The sequence below is a fragment of the Saccostrea echinata genome, unplaced genomic scaffold, assembly GCF_033153115.1.
Source record: "Saccostrea echinata isolate AGI-Se365-2 ecotype Australia unplaced genomic scaffold, CSIRO_AGI_Sech_v1 ptg000062l, whole genome shotgun sequence".
Lineage (NCBI taxonomy): Eukaryota > Metazoa > Mollusca > Bivalvia > Ostreida > Ostreidae > Saccostrea > Saccostrea echinata.
In genome coordinates this window covers 4207586-4226540 of record NW_026889811.1, presented here as the reverse complement: position 1 = coordinate 4226540, position 18955 = coordinate 4207586, and the positions used below count along the sequence as shown (strand labels likewise).

At 33.7% G+C, this 18955-nt stretch overlaps 3 protein-coding genes across 3 annotated transcripts in view; 2 read left to right on the top strand and 1 right to left on the bottom strand.

Annotated features, from left to right (window-relative positions):
- The window catches only part of LOC133175429 (protein unc-93 homolog A-like), a 243937-nt gene that overhangs the window by 138163 nt on the left and 86819 nt on the right, over positions 1 to 18955 (top strand). The gene's annotated exons all lie outside the window — the stretch shown is intronic.
- LOC133175432 (CXXC motif containing zinc binding protein-like) lies at positions 110 to 13242 on the top strand. The gene is made up of 7 exons (XM_061310540.1): positions 110 to 139; positions 357 to 440; positions 1519 to 1575; positions 5221 to 5302; positions 6382 to 6491; positions 8304 to 8369; positions 13097 to 13242. The coding sequence occupies exons 1-7, from the start codon at positions 134 to 136 to the stop codon at positions 13181 to 13183; spliced, it is 492 nt and encodes a 163-aa protein (XP_061166524.1). The 5' UTR covers positions 110 to 133; the 3' UTR covers positions 13184 to 13242.
- On the bottom strand, positions 13385 to 18953 carry LOC133175431 (uncharacterized). The gene is made up of 8 exons (XM_061310539.1): positions 18900 to 18953; positions 18361 to 18514; positions 18056 to 18149; positions 16603 to 16730; positions 15706 to 15848; positions 15430 to 15475; positions 15044 to 15195; positions 13385 to 14687 (listed from the first exon to the last, which is right to left on the bottom strand). The coding sequence occupies exons 1-8, from the start codon at positions 18908 to 18910 to the stop codon at positions 14567 to 14569; spliced, it is 849 nt and encodes a 282-aa protein (XP_061166523.1). The 5' UTR covers positions 18911 to 18953; the 3' UTR covers positions 13385 to 14566.

Below are 18955 nucleotides of genomic sequence, written 5' to 3'. Positions count from 1 at the left end.
TTTTACCAGCATTTAGCGTTGCTTTATTATCTTGGTTATAAAGTACTTGCATGCATGAATTCAATCGAACCAGTTAGCGAATTATTTTAAGTACGACTGACTATATAACCCCGCTCTACTTTCGTTTTACAGGATGGTGGTGCGTATCATATTATTTTATTGTTTTACTCTTCAGTTATTTGAATTTATGAGCTACTTTCACCAAAAACTATCTAATTTAATTACTCAATTATTTTTTTAACAATGACTTGAATGTAATAATTTCTTATTTATGAAATCACGAGATCTGTTGTTCATTCTTCTACTTTCACTATCGACGGTAACGTGTATAACAAATATTTACTTGATTTCCTTAGAAAATAGCTTTACAGATAAAAGCTGATTTGGAGAATTTGACAAATTTTCGAGCGGAAGGAGAAGACTTCCGATGGTACTTGCGGGTAAGGAATTTTTTTTCTAGAATGTTCCGAGGCAACTCGACATTTCGACCCATAGACAATTTGGTCCCAGACTTCAGTCAACATAGCTGGACACAAATCATTTCATGATGACCAAATATAAGGAAAAATATCAATCACTGACTTTTAATTGGAAGCCCAGGACCAATAATAATTGTTTAAAAGCTGCTTATTCATATTCATATCATCGATTTAAAAAAAAAAATAACTTTAGCATCTGCAGGCCCGTAGCAACAGTTTCAAAAAGGGTGGGGGCAACCTCCCAAAAATTCTGACAAGCGAAAAAAAACCTTAACTGCCTTAATCCTTCAATTTGCCAGTGCTTGACCTTACAGCAACAAAAAAGGGGGTGGGGTGGGGTGGGGACCAGCATCTAAATGAGAATTTGCTATACTCAGAAAAAAGTCCCCCCCCCCTTCCGCATTCTTTCATCAGTAAGTTGATATATAGAGGACATTCAATGTTTTGTAGATGAATATGGAATTTATTTCATGTGTGGGACAGGGCTTTTTGATATTTTCACGGGTGCGAAGCAAGAGTGAAAATATCAAAGAAGCCTGTCTCATGAGTGAAATAAATTCCATATTCATCTACAAAACATTGAATTTTCTGTTTATTACATTTTCTTTGATTTTCCCTTTGCCTCTGTCTTTTCATAACACAGTGTCATAGGCTGTGATGTCATAGTTGAGCAGTTGAGATGTCATAGCTAAGTGATTGAGAGATTGAAAAGCGTTGTAAACATGGATTTTTAACAATATATTTGGAGAAACTCTGGCAGTTGTAGTCTCTGTCAGTATGGTTCATTTACTCTGTCTTATAATAGGCCAGGGAGTTTTTTTTTTTTACACTCTTCGTGAAGGGAAGGAAAATCAAGAGTTTTGCTGCACTTTTGATATTCTCTCACACTGTGAGAATACCATGATTTTGATATCCTTTCACACTGTGTCAGAATATCACTTTTATTCAATAAATAAATTACAGTATTTCACTGTTGAAAATGTAATAAATCAACATATAAATAGAAAATGATATTTTAATTATATAATTACTGTTTCAGTTGAAGTGTTGCAACTGCAATGAAGAAACAACAGAATTCCAGTACCTAAGTCTAGCTGTGAGTTTTACATTTGTAGAGAATTTACGAGCATTTGAGATTAATTTGAACATTATTTCAAACACAAAGGATGACTTACATGGATGTAAACACTTTATCTGTCTGTTATTGCTTTTTTGTGTCCACTAGACATGTTTATAAATCTGATAGTAATTCTGTTTGGGCCATAAGTAATAATTTGTGATGCAGGCATTGTAGATACATGTACTGATATGCGACACAGTTTGTTTTTGACCTTTGGGTTTTTATGACCCTGATTAAAGATATTTTTTAAAGAAAAAGTTGATGTCCCAAGGTCGTGGTGAGGTTGGCCATGAAAAATTCTTGTAATAAGTATATATATATGAAATCTTTGAGAATTTTAAATGCCATTGGAAGATCAGGAAAGAAAGGATTTAATCTGCAAGAAGATTATTGTGGAGGATCAAACATAAGAATTTAAAAAACTTTCTACAACAGTATATCTCTTGAAGTTAACAGTGGTTTCCAGTTCAGATTTGGTATAGTGTGCACTGGGGCATAGATTGATTGATTGTATGTTGTTTTACGTCCCATTCGAGAATTTTTCACTCATATAGAGATGTCACCATATACTTGTGAAGGGCTTCAAATTTTGACCTTTACTCGGCACTCAGGACCATTGAGCAGTGAGGGATCTTCATTGTATCAACGCCTGCCGTGACACGGAGCCTCGGTTTTTAAGGTCTCATCAGAAGGACCCGCAACTTTCACTTCAAAGTGCCAAGTGCATGGCGAAGGAACAGTTGCTACCCATTTTTTATCGACTTAGGTCAGTCGCGGCTGAGATTCGAACTCACGACCTCTCGATCAAGGAGGGAGTGCTCTACCGACTGAGCTACCATGAACAGTGCATAGAAGAATCCATTCAATATGCAGGAATATTCTGTGAAAGATGCAATTTATACCCAGGACCTCTGATAAAGTGATTCTGTAAATACATGTATTATGTAAGGATGGAGAAATTTAATTTGTATACACAACATTAGAATCATATATATTCATAATTCTAAATTTTTGAATTAATTAAAAGAAACTTCAATTCACTTAGACTTTTTCTCAGATTTGTATTTGTGAAAAAAGTAGCTATTTTGGGATTTTTGGGTATGTACACATTTAATTATTTTGTGTAGGTTTTACAGAGTCAATTGACCCTCCCAACTGAATTACTCAACATCATTAAATACACTGTATATGATTATAGCAAATTTCAAAGGACTGCAATAAGTGGCAATTTTCTCTAATTAACATGAATGTAAAAGCTTAATGATTTGAATTTTGAATTCAGAAATACATGTGTATTTGCATGATGTAATTGATTAAAAGTAAATATTAATGGTGAAGTGAAGAATGACATTGGAATACCTTAAGATCCATATCTTGATGGAATAAAGCTATTTTAAGAGTGTTAATATTAAGCTCCCTGTTTGTAACATAGGATAAAAGTTTAAGATTCTCATATTGTGCTGACTTTTTATGTGAAATTCGTGTGTAAAATGTTCATGTGAAAAGTACATAAAGCACTTTTTAGCTCACCTGAGCTGAAAGCTCAAGTGAGCTTTTCTGATCACCCGTTGTCCGTCGTCCGTCCGTCTGTCCGTCCGTCTGTCCGTCCGTCTGTAAACTTTTCACATTTTCAACTTCTTCTCAAGAACCACTGGGCCAATTTTAACCAAACTTGGTACAAAGTATCCTTAGGTGAAGGGGAGTGTAAATTGTTAAAATAAAGGGCCAAGTCCCCTTACAAGGGGAGATAATCAAGAAAAGACAAAAATAGGGTGGGGTCATTAAAAAATCTTCTTCTCAAGAACCACTGGGCCAGAAAAGCTGAAACTTATGTGGAAGCATTCTGGGATAGTGTAGATTCTAAATTGTTAAAATCATGACCCCCGGGGGTAGGGCGGGGCCACAATAGGGAATCCAAGTTTTACATTGAAATACATAAGAAAAATCTTTAAAAATCTTCTTCTCAAGAACCACTGGGCCAGAAAAGCTGAAACTTATATTGAAGCATCCTGAAGTAGTGTAGATTCTAAATTGTTCAAATCATGACCCCCAGGGGTAGGGCGGGGCCACAATAGGGAATCCAAATTTTACATTGAAATATCTAAGAAAAATCTTTAAAAATCTTCTTCCCATGAACCACTGGGCCAGAAAAGCTGAAACTTATATTGAAGCATCCTGAAGTAGTGTAGATTCTAAATTGTTCAAATCATGACCCCCGGGGGTAGGGCAGGGCCACAATAGGGAATCCAAGTTTTACATTGAAATATATAGGAAAAATCTTTAAAAAATCTTCTTCTCAAGAACCACTGGGCCAGAAAAGCTGAAACTTATATTGAAGCATCCTGAAGTAGTGTAGATTCTAAATTGTTCAAATCATGACCCCCGGGGGTAGGGCGGGGCCACAATAGGGAATCCAAGTTTTACATTGAAATACATAAGAAAAATCTTTAAAAATCTTCTTCTCAAGAACCACTGGGCCAGAAAAGCTGAAACTTATATTGAAGCATCCTGGTGTAGTGTAGATTCTAAATTGTTCAAATCATGGCCCTCGGGGGTAGGGCGGGGCCACAATAGGGAATCCAAGTTTTACATTGAAATACATAAGAAAAATCTTAAAAAATCTTCTTCTCAAGAACCACTGGGCCAGAAAAGCTGAAACTTATATTGAAGCATCCTGGGGTAGTGTAGATTCTAAATTGTTCAAATCATGACCCCCGGGGGTAGGGCGGGGCCACAATGGGGAATCCAAGTTTTACATTGAAATATATAAGAAAAATATTTAAAAATCTTCTTCTCATGAACCACTGGGCCAGAAAGCTGAAACTTATATTGAAGTATCCTGGGGTAGTGTAGATTCTAAATTGTTCAAATCATGACCCCCGGGGGTAGGGCGGGGCCACAATAGGGAATCCAATTTTTACATTGAAATATATAGGAAAAATCTTAAAAAAATCTTCTTCTCAAGAACCACTGGGCCAGAAAAGCTGAAACTTATATTGAAGCATCCTGGGGTAGTGTAGAATCTAAATTGTTCAAATCATGACCCCCGGGGGTAGGGCGGGGCCACAATAGGGAATCCAATTTTTACATTGAAATACATAAGAAAAATCTTTAAAAAATCTTCTTCTCAAGAACCACTGGGCCAGAAAAGCTGAAACTTGTATAGAAGCATCCTTGAGTAGTGTAGATTCTAAATTGTTAAAATCATGACCCCCAGGGGTAGGGCGGGGCCATAATAGGGAATCCAAGTTTTACATTGAAATACAAAAGAAAAATCTTCTTCTCAAGAACCACTGGGCCAGAAAAGCTGAAACTTATATGGAAGCATCCTGGGGTAGTGTAGATTATAAATTGTTCAAATCTTGACCCCGGGGGTAGGGCGGGGCCACAATAGGTATATAAAAAGGGGGGAAATCTGGTAAAGAACAACATGGCCAAAGTTACTCAGGTGAGCGATGTGGCCCATGGGCCTCTTGTTTCTGTGTATAAGATGTAATATTGTTTTGATGTTAGTTCATTTCACATTAAATATTTTATATTATGCATATTAATACATTTAAAAGATACATGTATGGGTACCCAGTAGCAGATGTACATATTGCATGTATTGACCATTTTCAGGAGAACACACCGGTAAAAGGGGGAAGAGGCCATGCTAGTCTAGTGATGAAATGTAAACTGTGCCATAGAGAAAACCATATAGGTATGTCATTAGTATATGTGATATATACTAAATATAGAAAAAGAGGGGATGGGGGATACATGTAAGATTGGTGGAGTGTGTCGTTCTTGCATGCTTAGAAGGCTGGAGGATGTTTATTAAATAACTGCTTAAAGAAGATATCCCCTCCTGATGACTTATGTATTATCTGTTCACATCTAGCACATTTAAAATGCAGTAAATCAAATATACAGTAACTTGTTGAAAAATCAATTTCCACCAAATATCGGCTGTGTCAGATATTAAGGAATGAATATAATAGTTACCCAAGTTATACTGTATAACCTGGGTTGGGGCAGTTTACACTTTATAAATCGCAAAGCGGTTTATAAAAAAGCATGAACTGTTTCAACCCAGGTCAGACCAGTATAACTTGGGTAGCTATTAAATTCATTCCTTATAATTTAATTTTCCATCATTAAGTGTAGAAAATAAGACAGTTTCTCTTTTAAAAATGCCTTCAAATTGTACATGTTTTAAATGTAACGTGAAGTGGATTGATACATTTTTATGATGTAAGTCATTGTGACGTAGGCAACACAGGTTGTACGATATACCAGTAAACTAATTTTTGCATCCAATCAAATGATGTATGAATTACAACCAAAATTAGATTATGATACATTAACAGCATTTGATGTCCATTGGGAAATGTCTTCCTCATCAGAGTTAGCACTCTTGGGCCTCGGGTTTCTTGATATTTAATCGGTGCAGCTATCATTGTCTAGCTCTTTAAATAAAAATAACAGAGAGCTTGTGCTACACTCCAAGCATAATCAGATTAAAGTGAAAAGAATGTTCACTTCTAAATAATTCTTAGTTTTACCTACTTGGACATTGCTTTGTTCATGATTCTAGGAATGAACACTATCAGTCCTTTTTTTTTTAGTTTGGATGCTTCCTCTGTGCTTCATTTTTGTGGTCAGTTAAAATTTTTTATTTTGCAGGTTCTTTCCCCTTTTATTTGCAAGAGAGCAACTTACATGTAATATTTGTTAAGAATATATTTGTATGATTTATACATTTTTGTTGACACCTTTACATAACTTTTGGTTTTACAGACATAATGAGAGACTCGTTAAAGCCATATTGTGAGACAGACAGTGGGAAGTTTGCGACAGTGGTTGTGTTTGATTGCAGAGGACTAGAACCAATAGACTTCTCACCACGAGTAAGTACACCAGACTCAGAACCAAGAAATCTTTGTTATCCTGTATGTGAAGTAATGTAAACAAAGAGAGAAAATAATCACATTTATGAACAGAGGAGCATTCAGTGATTTTTATTTCACCAACTTAGTCCAAATATCAGCCCTTTCTCCTTATCAAAATTAAAGAATTTTTCCCAATTAAATTAGCTTGTACTTTTCTTCAAAATGTGATTTAGAGTCTTTGATCATTTTTGTGTTTAAGCAATGTAGTACAAAATATGGAATTAAAATACTGTAATCAAATTGACATAATTCATTTAGCTTACCCAGTATTTACAGTGATATTAGTTTTTCCCAATTTGTTCCAAATTTTGACAATTTTTCCCAATTCAGAATCCACAGGCACCTTTTTAAAAATGTTCGAAATTCACTGGCATTGTGTTTATATTGTTGAGTATCAATTTTGGGGTGTTAAAGAATTAATATAATATATAGGTCATGACATTTCACAACAAGTAAATCAAGCAGACATGGAACACAAACCTGTGCTTGTTATTGGGTTTGTATATCAAATTTTCTTAGGATTTGTTACTGATGTATTGTATTTGTAGGATTTGTTAATATGTTGTATGTATTGGCAGGAATTGTCACAGATATCCGTGATGTACTATATTATATAACTTACAATGTTATAACATGTTCTTGTTTTGTTGCTGACATTTATTGGCAGGATTTGTTGTTATTATGTTGTATATACATGTATAAGGAATGAATTTAATTTTTGAAGATTCATGAGGACATGAACTACGACGCTTCACGCTGGCATATTTCATGAAGCATGTTAGCGCTTCATGATAAATGTGCCGGCGTGAAGCGTTGTAGTTCATGTACCTCATGAATTTTCAAAAAATAAATTCATTTCTTATATTAACATTATTTTTCTGCTGAGTTTGATGTCAAGTACAATATTATGATGTAACAATTGAGATATTCATGCTCATTCATGGTAGTTCATGAGAAAATGAACTGTTTTCTATTTTGTAAAGAATCATAGGGGAAATTTATTGGAAATGTAAATATATAGATATGTTACAGTAAAACTCAGTAAAAGCAAAGTCTTTGGGACCTGTGAATTTAATTCGCTACATTCATATTTCATTACATCAATTACATCATTACATTAAATTTTTTATCAATGGAAGTGGTCAATTTGACTGGTAGCTGCTTCTTAGGAAAAACACTGGTATAACTAATTCCTTAAGGTACATATAAAGTGAATTCACAATATACATGTTTTTCTTCAAGTATGATTAAATAAGATAATGTCACTTCAATAATTTACATTTTGAGATCTTTAAACATTCGTTTTGTTATTTTTAACCTCCACACAAAATCAGTTAGCCATATCCATAAATTTGTTTTATCAGAATTCGATATAACTGTAAAATTTTACAGTGCATTGTTAAGAATTTTGTGGGATCCAAAAAAACTTCACTGTATCCTTAAATTCCCTATATCAGTGTTCATACTCAATAAGTTTTACTATATATATGTTGTATTTGAAGACAAGGATTTGCTACTGATTTTCCTTTTTATACAAGTTTTGTTACTGGTATGACATTTTTTCGTTAATAGCAGAATTTGTTATAGATGTGTTAATTGTGTTTTATCGTAGACTGAATTTCTTATGACTTTTACTTTTAGTCAGGATTTGCACTTCTAATACTGAATATGCTGTTTTAAGGAACTATAAGGATGTGTTACTGATGTGCCGTATTTGTAGGCAAGATTTGTACTTGATAATTATGGGGTTTTTTTTATATTATTTTGTAGGCAGGATTCGTAGCAGAGGGAGCAGAATCTGGGACACCGTTTACAGAAATAGCTTTCAATGAAGGGGTAATGACTACACTACTTATTATGCATGTTTATAATTAACTGCATCATTTACAGCTGAACTTTGGTATCTTGAACACTGATATCTTGAATAGATGGTTTTCCTATGATGTATTTTGACTTGGAGTTATTCCCCTTGACCACCATCTTGTAGGTCAAAGAAGTGAATTTTCCTCGTTGAGCAACCAATTTTAAACATGCATGCCAGAAATATGTGGTAAAAAATATTTACAATATTGAAATTATGAATTAAAAGAAGCTTTAACAAACATATATTCATAAGAAAAACAGTGTTATCTTCACCTCAGTGCCCAGAATAACAAATTGAACTTGGTTGAACAATGAAGGGATCTGGGGATGTTGACCTACAATATGGCGGCCATGGGGAATAACTCTTGCTTAAATCACCTTGATGGAAAACCATCTATACCATGAATATGTGGAAGTGATTTTGAAGTCCCACCTACTAATTTTTTAAGTATTTTACCCTTGATATCTTGAATCCTCGGATATCTCGAAGTTTTTTTATTGGTCCCATCGAGTTCAAGATTTGACTGTATTTACAGGATCCTTTTAAGCACACGTGAGCTGAAGGCTCAAGTGAGCTTTTCTGATCGAAATTTGCCCGTTGTCTGTCGTTTTTGTCATCGTTAACTTTTCACAATTTCATCTTCTTCTCAAAAACCACTGGGCCAATTTCAACCAAACTTGCCACAAAGTATCCTTTGGTAAAGGGGATTCAAGTTTGTTCAAATGAAGGGCCACTCCCTCTTCCAAGGGGAAATAATCATTGATGATTCTGTTCCGATATTTAGCGGAATTCCGCTAATTTGAATCCAAGAATCCGATATTAATGAGTGTTTTCCGATATTTCAGCACTTTCTACTTTTGCAGCAACCCGTTTCTATTTTAGTCCGCGTAAAAAGTTCAAATTGTTTCGTCCATGTTTCATCTAGTCTGCATCATCCAGAACTGCAAGTAAGTTAAACACAAACTAATGGGTTGATTCAGACTTCCTTTCAGTGGCACGGCAGTTCATTCAGCCTGGTCAGGATGTAAAAGTTGTTGAAAAAACTGTCACACTACAATTTTCATCACTCATTTAAACTTACTTTGGGATTGCTGAAGCCAATATTTTGTAGCCCCTCGACCCCTGAACTTTTTCAGATATTTTGGCCAATTCACAAAATCATCACTGAATAATTACAAAATGGTGAAAAATTAATGGCATCTTTTAAAAATCTTCTCAAGAACCAATGGGCCAGGAAAGATGAAACTCATGTGGAATCATTGTCAGGTAGTGTAGATTCAAGTTTGTTCAAATCATGACCCCTGGGGGTAGGGTGGGGCCACAATGGATGATCAAAGTTTTACATAGGAATATATAGGAAAAATCTTTAAAAATGTTCTTCTCAAGAACAGCAAAGATTGGTCATATTTATATGGAAGCATCCTCAGGTGGTGTAGATGCAAGTTTGTTCAAATCATGACTCCCGGGGGTAGGGTGGGGCCACAATGACAATCAAAGTTTTACATACAAGTTTTTAGGAAAACTCTTTAAAAAATCTTCTTCTCAAGAAGAGCAGAGCCATGATTGGTCATATTTATATAGAAGCATCCTCAGGTGGAGTAGATTCAAGTTTGTTCAAATCATGACCCACCGGGGTAGGTTATGGCCACAATGGACGATCAAAGTTTTATGTAGGAGTTTATAGGATAAAATCTTTAAAAATCTTCTTCTCAAGAACAGCAAAGCCATTATTGGTCATATTTATATGGAAGCATCCTCAGGTGGTGTAGATTCAAGTTTGTTCAAATCATGACCCCCAGGGGTAGGATGGGGCCACAATAAAAGTTCAAACTTGTAGGAAAAAAAGCCACAGTTAGTCAAAGAAATATGTAAGCATCCCTAGTTAGTGTAGATTCAATTTTGTTCAAATCATGAACCCCCCTCCTCCCCCCATACTATAAATAGTATTACTCAGGGTTCTCCACATTTGAAAATTTAACCATGGAGGAAGCTGCGCGAAGGCACAATGCGACCAAAAACACGAATGCATGTCAGACTTCCTTAACCTTCATTAATCAATGATTGATTAATTCACAAAACTTAACCACTGCAGCACAAAAAGTTGAAATAACCAATGATTTTTTAAGCTTAAAAATTAAAAATAAAAAGGATTATGTATCTTAAATGTAATTACTCTACAAATGTACCAAAATTGGTCCAAAACTGTAAAAACATTTTGAAGGAATTTAAAAATAATATTTTGATAGAGTAACCATGGCAACAGTTTTCAAAAACTGATATACAGAATTGATGTTGCCTTTATATAAAACGTTTTATTTAAATATGACTAAAACTGATGAATTGGTAGTACTTTAAAAAAAAAAAGTTAACAGACACACAAACAAACGAAAGCCGAAATCCTACTAATGCCTAAGCTTTTTTTAACTGCATGATCTCATAGGCACTCCCCAGCTTAATTGTTAAAAAAATATATATCTACTATTCTATAAACATAACAAGGCATGAAACTAGCCTCCATGTTGGATTCCGCTTAGGGGCACTTTCTGACTAATAGCGAGAATTTCTCGCCTAAGTCGGACTTTTCTCACACATCGGAAGCTGTCATTTATTGAAATAAAATCAAATCAGGTTGAATCTTGCAGTACGTTCGTGGCATTCACGCGTTTTCTAACATTTCTCTGCAAACCAGGTCTCCTCGGCCGGAACTTAAAGGTTTATGGGGGCCTAGATAATTCGATCGTCGTTTACCTTCAAAGTAAGCTAACGCTGTTTTTCATAACGAACGAATGTACCGTGAAATAAATATAATTTTACACCAATAAGACCTTGCAAGATTTTATAATACATGTTCAGGTCTATAAAAAGCTGTTTCAGTGTGTTTGTGTTTGTGTGTGTTGGGGGGGGGGGGTTCAACTGAACAACAATTCTTTGACAAGAAAATATATAGTTGAAAGAGGACAATCGTAATTAAGTTAGGTTTGTTTTCTATTGCATAGTATTAGTATATTCATGTAATGGCAAAATTATAGGGGCGAAAGAAGGGGGGGGCACGTTTAAGCAGACGAGTCTTCAATATATATATATATATATATATATATATATATATATATATATATATATATATATATATATATATATATATATACATATATATATATATATATATATATATATATATAAGCAGTCTTGAAGACAGTAGCAGATCTATCGGGGGAGGGGGGGGGGTCACCCCCTTTTAACTTTTTAAGAAAAATAAGAAAAGGGGGAAAATATTCAATATAAAAGAAAGTCTTGATAAAACTTATGCTTTAATACTAATTTTCCCTAAGCGGAATCCAACATGGAGGCTAGTTTCATGCCTTGTTATGTTTATAGAATAGTAGATATATTTTTTTAACAATTAAGCTGGGGAGTGCCTATGCATGATCTATGAAAACTTACTGGTGGCATACATGGTAAAAGTAACTTATTATAACCAGGGGCATTAATTTGCATTACTGTAATTTTGCTTTCTCTTCTGTCTTTTTCTAAACGTTATTTTTTTTCTACATATTGCATTTTCGCTGAGTTTCTCCATTGTTTATTCCTCCACGTGTCCGTGCTAAAAATAGCGCCACGCGAAGTTTCATAAAAACGGGAGGTAACTTTAAAACTAAGACGACGGTTGGCACTTACGTACGGTACATTTTATCAGAAAGATAATGAAGTTATATACTTTTAAAGAACAAAGAATGAGGAATCGATTAAATACAAAGAATAGGGAATTTTGAAAGGGCTCATTTTTTTCTGGGCATACCTACTGCTCGTTATGATCTGTTACCAGTGAACATGATGGAATTTCCCGAAATTACATGTTTGTATAGTTACAGGATAATTAATTCTCAAGATATTGATCTTTAGCTGATTGACCCTCCATTGTCACGCTTCACAGCATAGTCGCCGATCAGCGACTGTGTTTGTTTAGCACAGTCCGCTTTCCTTCGAGGCATGCGAGATGCATATCAGTCGTAGTATAAACACAATTAACTACTCAAGTCATTAAAAAGTAGGTGTAAATACTAAAATGCAATAAAAATTTAACCATGGCTGCCGTCGATTTTAACCATGGCGCAGCTCGTTTAACCATGGCGCACATAAATTTAACCATGGCGGGCCGCCATGGTAAAACCCCTTGTGGAGAACCCTGTTACTATTTATTACAGGGCCCTTGTTTAGTATTCCTAGTTGTGCTATATAAAGTATTACTATTTATTACAGGATTCTTGTTTAGTATTCCTAGTTGTGCTATATATAGTATTACTATTTATTACAGGACCCTTGTTTAGTATTCCTAGTTGTGCTATATATAGTATTACTATTTATTACAGGACCCTTGTTTAGTATTCCTAGTTGTGCTATATATAGTATTACTATTTATTACAGGATTCTTGTTTAGTATTCCTAGTTGTGCTATATATAGTATTACTATTTATTACAGGACCCTTGTTTAGTATTCCTAGTTGTGCTATATATAGTATTACTATTTATTACAGGACCCTTGTTTAGTATTCCTAGTTGTGCTATATATAGTATTACTATTTATTACAGGACCCTTGTTTAGTATTTCTTGTTGTGCTATATATAGTATTACTATTTATTTATAGGATCCCTGTTTGGTATTCCTAGCTGTGCTATATATAGTATTACTATTAATTTACAGGATCCAGATTGGGTGGACTATGATGCACAAGCTAACCAGTCTGTGGGAGTGTATAACATTCAGCACAGATTTGAGGTGGTCAAATAGAACTTTTTTTAACCGGTGTTTTAGTATACGCATAATAAAAGTACATGGAGCAATTCTCATGTGATTTTGTTTTTTTAAATGAAATTTTAAATGCAAGACATTATAACAAATCAAAGAATGAAATTTACTCCAGTCTTCCAATTTGTCAGCAGTCTTGACTAGCTGCTGCTATTGTGTGAGTGAAGAAGTAAGAGCTAAGAAAATTGTTGTTATCAATTTATTAATAGGGAACTTGAGGTTGTTTTGACAAAACCAGCATGTCAAAATGAAAGTCTAATTAAAAGTTAACATTTTTTCAACAATACATTGCTTGATATGTAACAAGGAAAGTAAGTATTAAACAATATCGTGTAAATTATTCATATAAATATAGAATGTTCATTAGACAAGTTTTATTCTAAATGCATACATGTCTATATGGTTGATATGGGCAGAATGAAAAATGTATTGCACAAAGAAAAAGTGAAATTAAAATGTTCTAAATAGAGAAAGTGGAGGGAATGTCATATTCATGCACAACTATTTTTTAAAAAAAGATTTACACAAAATATTTAATATACAGGTACTTGTAAAATTAAACTTAAGAAAAAAGGGAGAGCGACCAAGTCCTACCTTAATATTTTAGGTAAGTATATACAGTCATGATAATGCATATACATTACCTCAGCAAATCTGATCTTTCCGACATATCACAGACAAAATTAAATGCATCTATATACAGTAAAACACTCTTGTAGTAAAGTGCCAGGGACGACAAATTTCGATTCAATACGTAATGTTTTATTATAATTTCATGTTAAATACTAAGATTTGAGTGGTTTAGATGCATTAAACAATCTGCAATGTGCTGAAATCCTAAATCATTTACACATTCAGTATAGTAAAATAAATGGTGCCTGTTTTGGAGGGTAACAGTCGAAATTGACACCCCTTGGAAAACCATTGTCAACCTCCGATAACAAGTCATTTGACAATGGTTTTCCTTGGGGTGTCAATTTCGATTGTTACCCTCCAAAACATCACCATTTATATAATGTCCATTAAGTATAAGAAATTTAAGTTATAAAACCACAGGGAATGAAAATCGGTTCACTGTAGGCATAATAATAGTCATTATATGCATATTTGCTGTAACTGTGTTTTACTGTATATGTACTTGTAATACAAAAGATACCACAGATAAAGTGTATTGTGTGTGTTATACATGTACATGTATGTATTCAGCAGTGGGCTTAAGCTGTCAATTTTATTTACATGTGCCTGATCACATTTGCTGGATGGTTTATATAAATCTGGGAGAAGCCTATCTGCTTTCCCTGGTTTGTAGGATGTCTATGAAAAGTTACATAATAGGTGTTGCATTAAATGTTCTTTGAGAAACCTTCATAGTATGGTGCACTGGGAAGACTTGGTAGGAAGCCTCTCCTCTGACTGAAACTCAAGGTCAGATTGGAGTTTGGGGATTCCGTCCAACACCTTTAACTGGGTCAAAATCTGGAAAACCCTAAAATGAAAATGACTGAATTACAGATAAATAAAATATACTGAAGTAGTTCAAGCAAGCCTTCATTAATTTGACTCTAAGAGATTCCAAATCCTGTGAGTAAATTGGTGTAAAATCATAACATATAATTGATAAAAAATAATTTGTTTCATTTCGCAATATTATGATTTATTTGATTTTAATTGTTAATATTATATGATTTAAATCACAATATATAATTTTGTAACAAGTCTTAAAAATGCTGATCAGTCAATGCATGTAAAAGTCAATGAAGATAATCCGTTATAAATTCCATTAACACCGAATATTAAACTACAAGATGTTAAGATTTCACAGAACTCTGGTTAGTGACCTACTTTGGTCGGTAGTTGATTGTGAAGGTTACAGGATTTCCATTGAGATACAGTTCCTCAATAGGAGAGGACCGAAGCTTAGACAGGCCAGAAAAAGACTGGATGTCATTATCCTCCAGCATTAAGGAGCGGATCCGAGGTATAGAGGGGAGTTCCTGTATTTAAAGACCAAAAAACATATATTGTATATTGGTTTTACATGCATGGAGGTGTTCTGGTGACGATTTCATTTTAATACTTAATCCTTTAATACACACAAGAGTTTAATGAATAAAAAAATGCATTAAAGAATAAATCATTTTGATATCATTTTGAAAGTCTAAATTGTTTGATAATCATTTTTCAAATTTCTTGTATCAAAATAAGTAAAAAAAAGTAAAAGCAATCACCGAGAAGGAGTATATGAAATTATTATTCAGGTTCAACACTTCACATCTGAAAACATGAAAAAAAGAATCATACAGTTCTGCACACATAAATATACAATTTTTCTGATTCAGTAACACATATCCTGAAGGTTGATGAGAAGTTTGATTGATAATACCCATCCTGTTCAATAAAATTTATGAAAAATGTATCAAAACAGAGTTCATGACTCTTGAACGCATCATTGCCTATAAAATATATATATAAAATCCCAATCTCAATTTAAGAGAGGAACTAACTTTGGAAATGACTTCCACTTGAGGCTTTGTATGGTGTTGTCGGTCAGATAAAGATGCTCCACGTTCTGTAGTCTCCCCAGGATGGCATTAAAACTAGATCTCTGGTACGAGTCTTGTAACTCCTGGTAACATAGGCTGACAGACTACAAAAAAAATAGTAATAAATGTTCAATGATGTTAGTATAATTATATCAGATTTCATAGAGCAAACATGAATTGGTGATATTTTCATCATAAATATTTGAATTCATATCTTAATGCCAGTTATTTTACATTAGCACACTTAACAGGAGCTAAAAACAGGAAATTAAAATTAAAAAAAAACACAAATTACAGTAGAGAAACTGAATATTGTTATCTTTATACAAAAAATAATTCTGTTGAGAGGATCTGCCACTCTTTATTAGTGATTTTACATTAGCACACTTAAAGGACTTATCGCATGTTTCTAAATTATTTGAAATTAAAAGCGTATTACGTTCCTTATGACCACAATTTATAAATTCTGTGTTTTTACTGTGGATAAATCGCGCTAATTAACCAATTATTGACTCAAATGAAAACCCCTGAATTAAAAATCTAAGTTAATTAGATAGCGATCACGTGACCCTGTGACGTCAAAGGCGACAATGGCTGATCAGCTCTTCAATAATCTTACTGAAATATACGCGATGCAACGTACAGCAGCTAAAAACAGGAAATTAAAAATTAAAAAAAAAACAACACATATTACAATAGAGAAACTGAATATTGTTATCTTTAATCTTACAAAAAATAATTCTGTTGAGAGGATCTGCCACTCTTTTAACCAGTGATTTTAAAATCTTTATCCTTGAATCCAAAAAACACATTGTACATAGAACATTTTTCTTTGTAACAAAGTAAATATATGTGTACTTTAGCATTCTCCCAGTTTTCCATTGTATGTCTGTAGGAGTCCCTCGATGCACCTGTACGAGAATGGTGAATTACTTTGTCTTCCTCATCTCTCATTTTATAGAATGCTTTGTCTTTTTCTGGGGGACCTAAAGTGGAAAACAAAACTCTTATAAAACATTTGCTAAAAATTGTAAATTTAAACATACATTAAAACTCCCACTTTAATTCAAGGAAATAAATAAATATTGAAATACATGTACATGTATGTATAAAGAAAAAAATTGAAGGAGACCACAAGCACTTCACATTACATATTTTTCTTATTAAAAACAATTATACCACTTACCTAATCATGCTAGGTTTGGGGTTATACTTTTATTTAATAAGAAAAATATGTACCCGGTAATGTAAAATGCCTGTGGAGGAGACAGTCCCCAGTGTCTCAATGTTGTCTGAATCACACTGCTTTTTGTAATAAAACGATCAGCGAGTGCTGCCCTCACAGTCAAAGGCAAGCGTTTAAAACCAATTTCAGCTTAAAATGTATGCTAAATGATGTATACTTGCTGATTTATTTGAAAATGAAGCTTATTTTTGTTCCAGAGAAAATACATTTATTCACTCCTCTATCCCAACACATAAGATCTGATATAAAACATTTAGTTTTGTTGTGGTTTGGAAGACAATCTATGCAATGCTGAGCCTTAGTGATGATACTGATGTACCTCTCTCATCCAGTAAATTTTCAAATCAATATTAGAGTAAAATTAAATTCCTCAAATTTTCTTGAAACTTAAACTTTAAAACAACATGTATTAAATTTAATAATTTAATTTCATATGTAAATTCCAAGTCATACACAATTGAAGTTCGGTATCTCGACACCAATATTTCAAAGATCATGGATATGTCGAAGTGATTTCAGAGTCCCAACCGCTTATTCTTTTAAGTAGTTTACCCTCTATATCTGCAATCCTCGGATATCTCTAAGTTTTTTCTTGATCTGATCGAGTTCAAGATAATGATGTTTGACTTTAATGATCTCAAAGCATGACTTAGACAAATGATAATGTAAATCACCTTTTACTCATGAGAACTTTATTTTCACATAATTATGCGAGATCACCTGCTCACGAAAATTTCAATCTCATGTGTAATTCTATTATCAAAGATTATAAAGAGAATAAATAAAATTCATCAAAATTTTGTTTTGCTTATAAATACCAAACAATAATCTCACAAAAATAAGGTGTCATTAGAAAATTTAGTCGTCTACAGTAGATTACTCTTACCTAAAGTGTAGCAGAAACTTACATAGCTTTTTATCTTTCTTTAAGAGATTGAGCACAGTCAAGAATGTAAACACATTAATTTAACAATATGTTGTGCATCTCTTGGAATAAATGTTTATCCTAGAATTTGTTACTCCAATGAAAAGGCTGATTATAGTTTGTTACATAGAAGTGATTACCTTCTCTGACCCTGGGGGCTTTCAGCATTGTTCCTGTAAGACATGCCTCCCTAAGATCATGCCACACAGAGTATTGGAATCTGTGGGATGGAAGCTGAAGAAAACAAATTATTGCAGGTCAATAATGATTCATATTTCATTTACTGGTATTCTCAGGCAATCATGGCAATATTATAATTCCACAAACAACTCACTGCATTAACGTGAAAACAATTATCCACATTAGTCTGCCTTGCCTGATATATATCTAAACCTAATCAAAAAATGATGTATAATTTATTAATAATGTTGCTGTTTGATAAAACCTGTGGAACATTGTGTGTGCCTTCTCCAGACTCCCGTAAATGTTTGTAGGCAGACACCACCGTGAGTGGCACTGCTGAGGCTCCATGTGACTGATACGTGTCTCCTGTCTGGTCTGTTTCCTGACTCTGTGTACTCTCCGCTTTCAGGGATTCCCTAGAATCATAGATATATTCAATTTTCACAATGATCAGTGATGATCCAAAAATGTTTGTACTGAACAGATTGAACAGTCCATCCTTATGAGGTAATTGATCATAAGTGCTCTTCTTTATATCTAACTTCTAGATAAACTGTTTATAAACAACTTACTTAAGTAAATGGTTTTAACCTGTTAACCATTTGACCTAAATTTTTATTCTAAGGTGTTCTCCAAATCACTCTCAAATACTTTGATGAATAAACAATAAAACGTATACATAAAGAACTATCTATGGTTTGGGCCATTTACAAAATATATTCCTTATTTAGCTCCAAAGCTAAACAAGTGGAATTAATAAGTAAAATAAGAAAATTAGAAATTCATTCGTAACAGACATACCTGTCGGCCATGTTTGTTTACATTATCAACATAACACACAAAACCAAATATTAGTA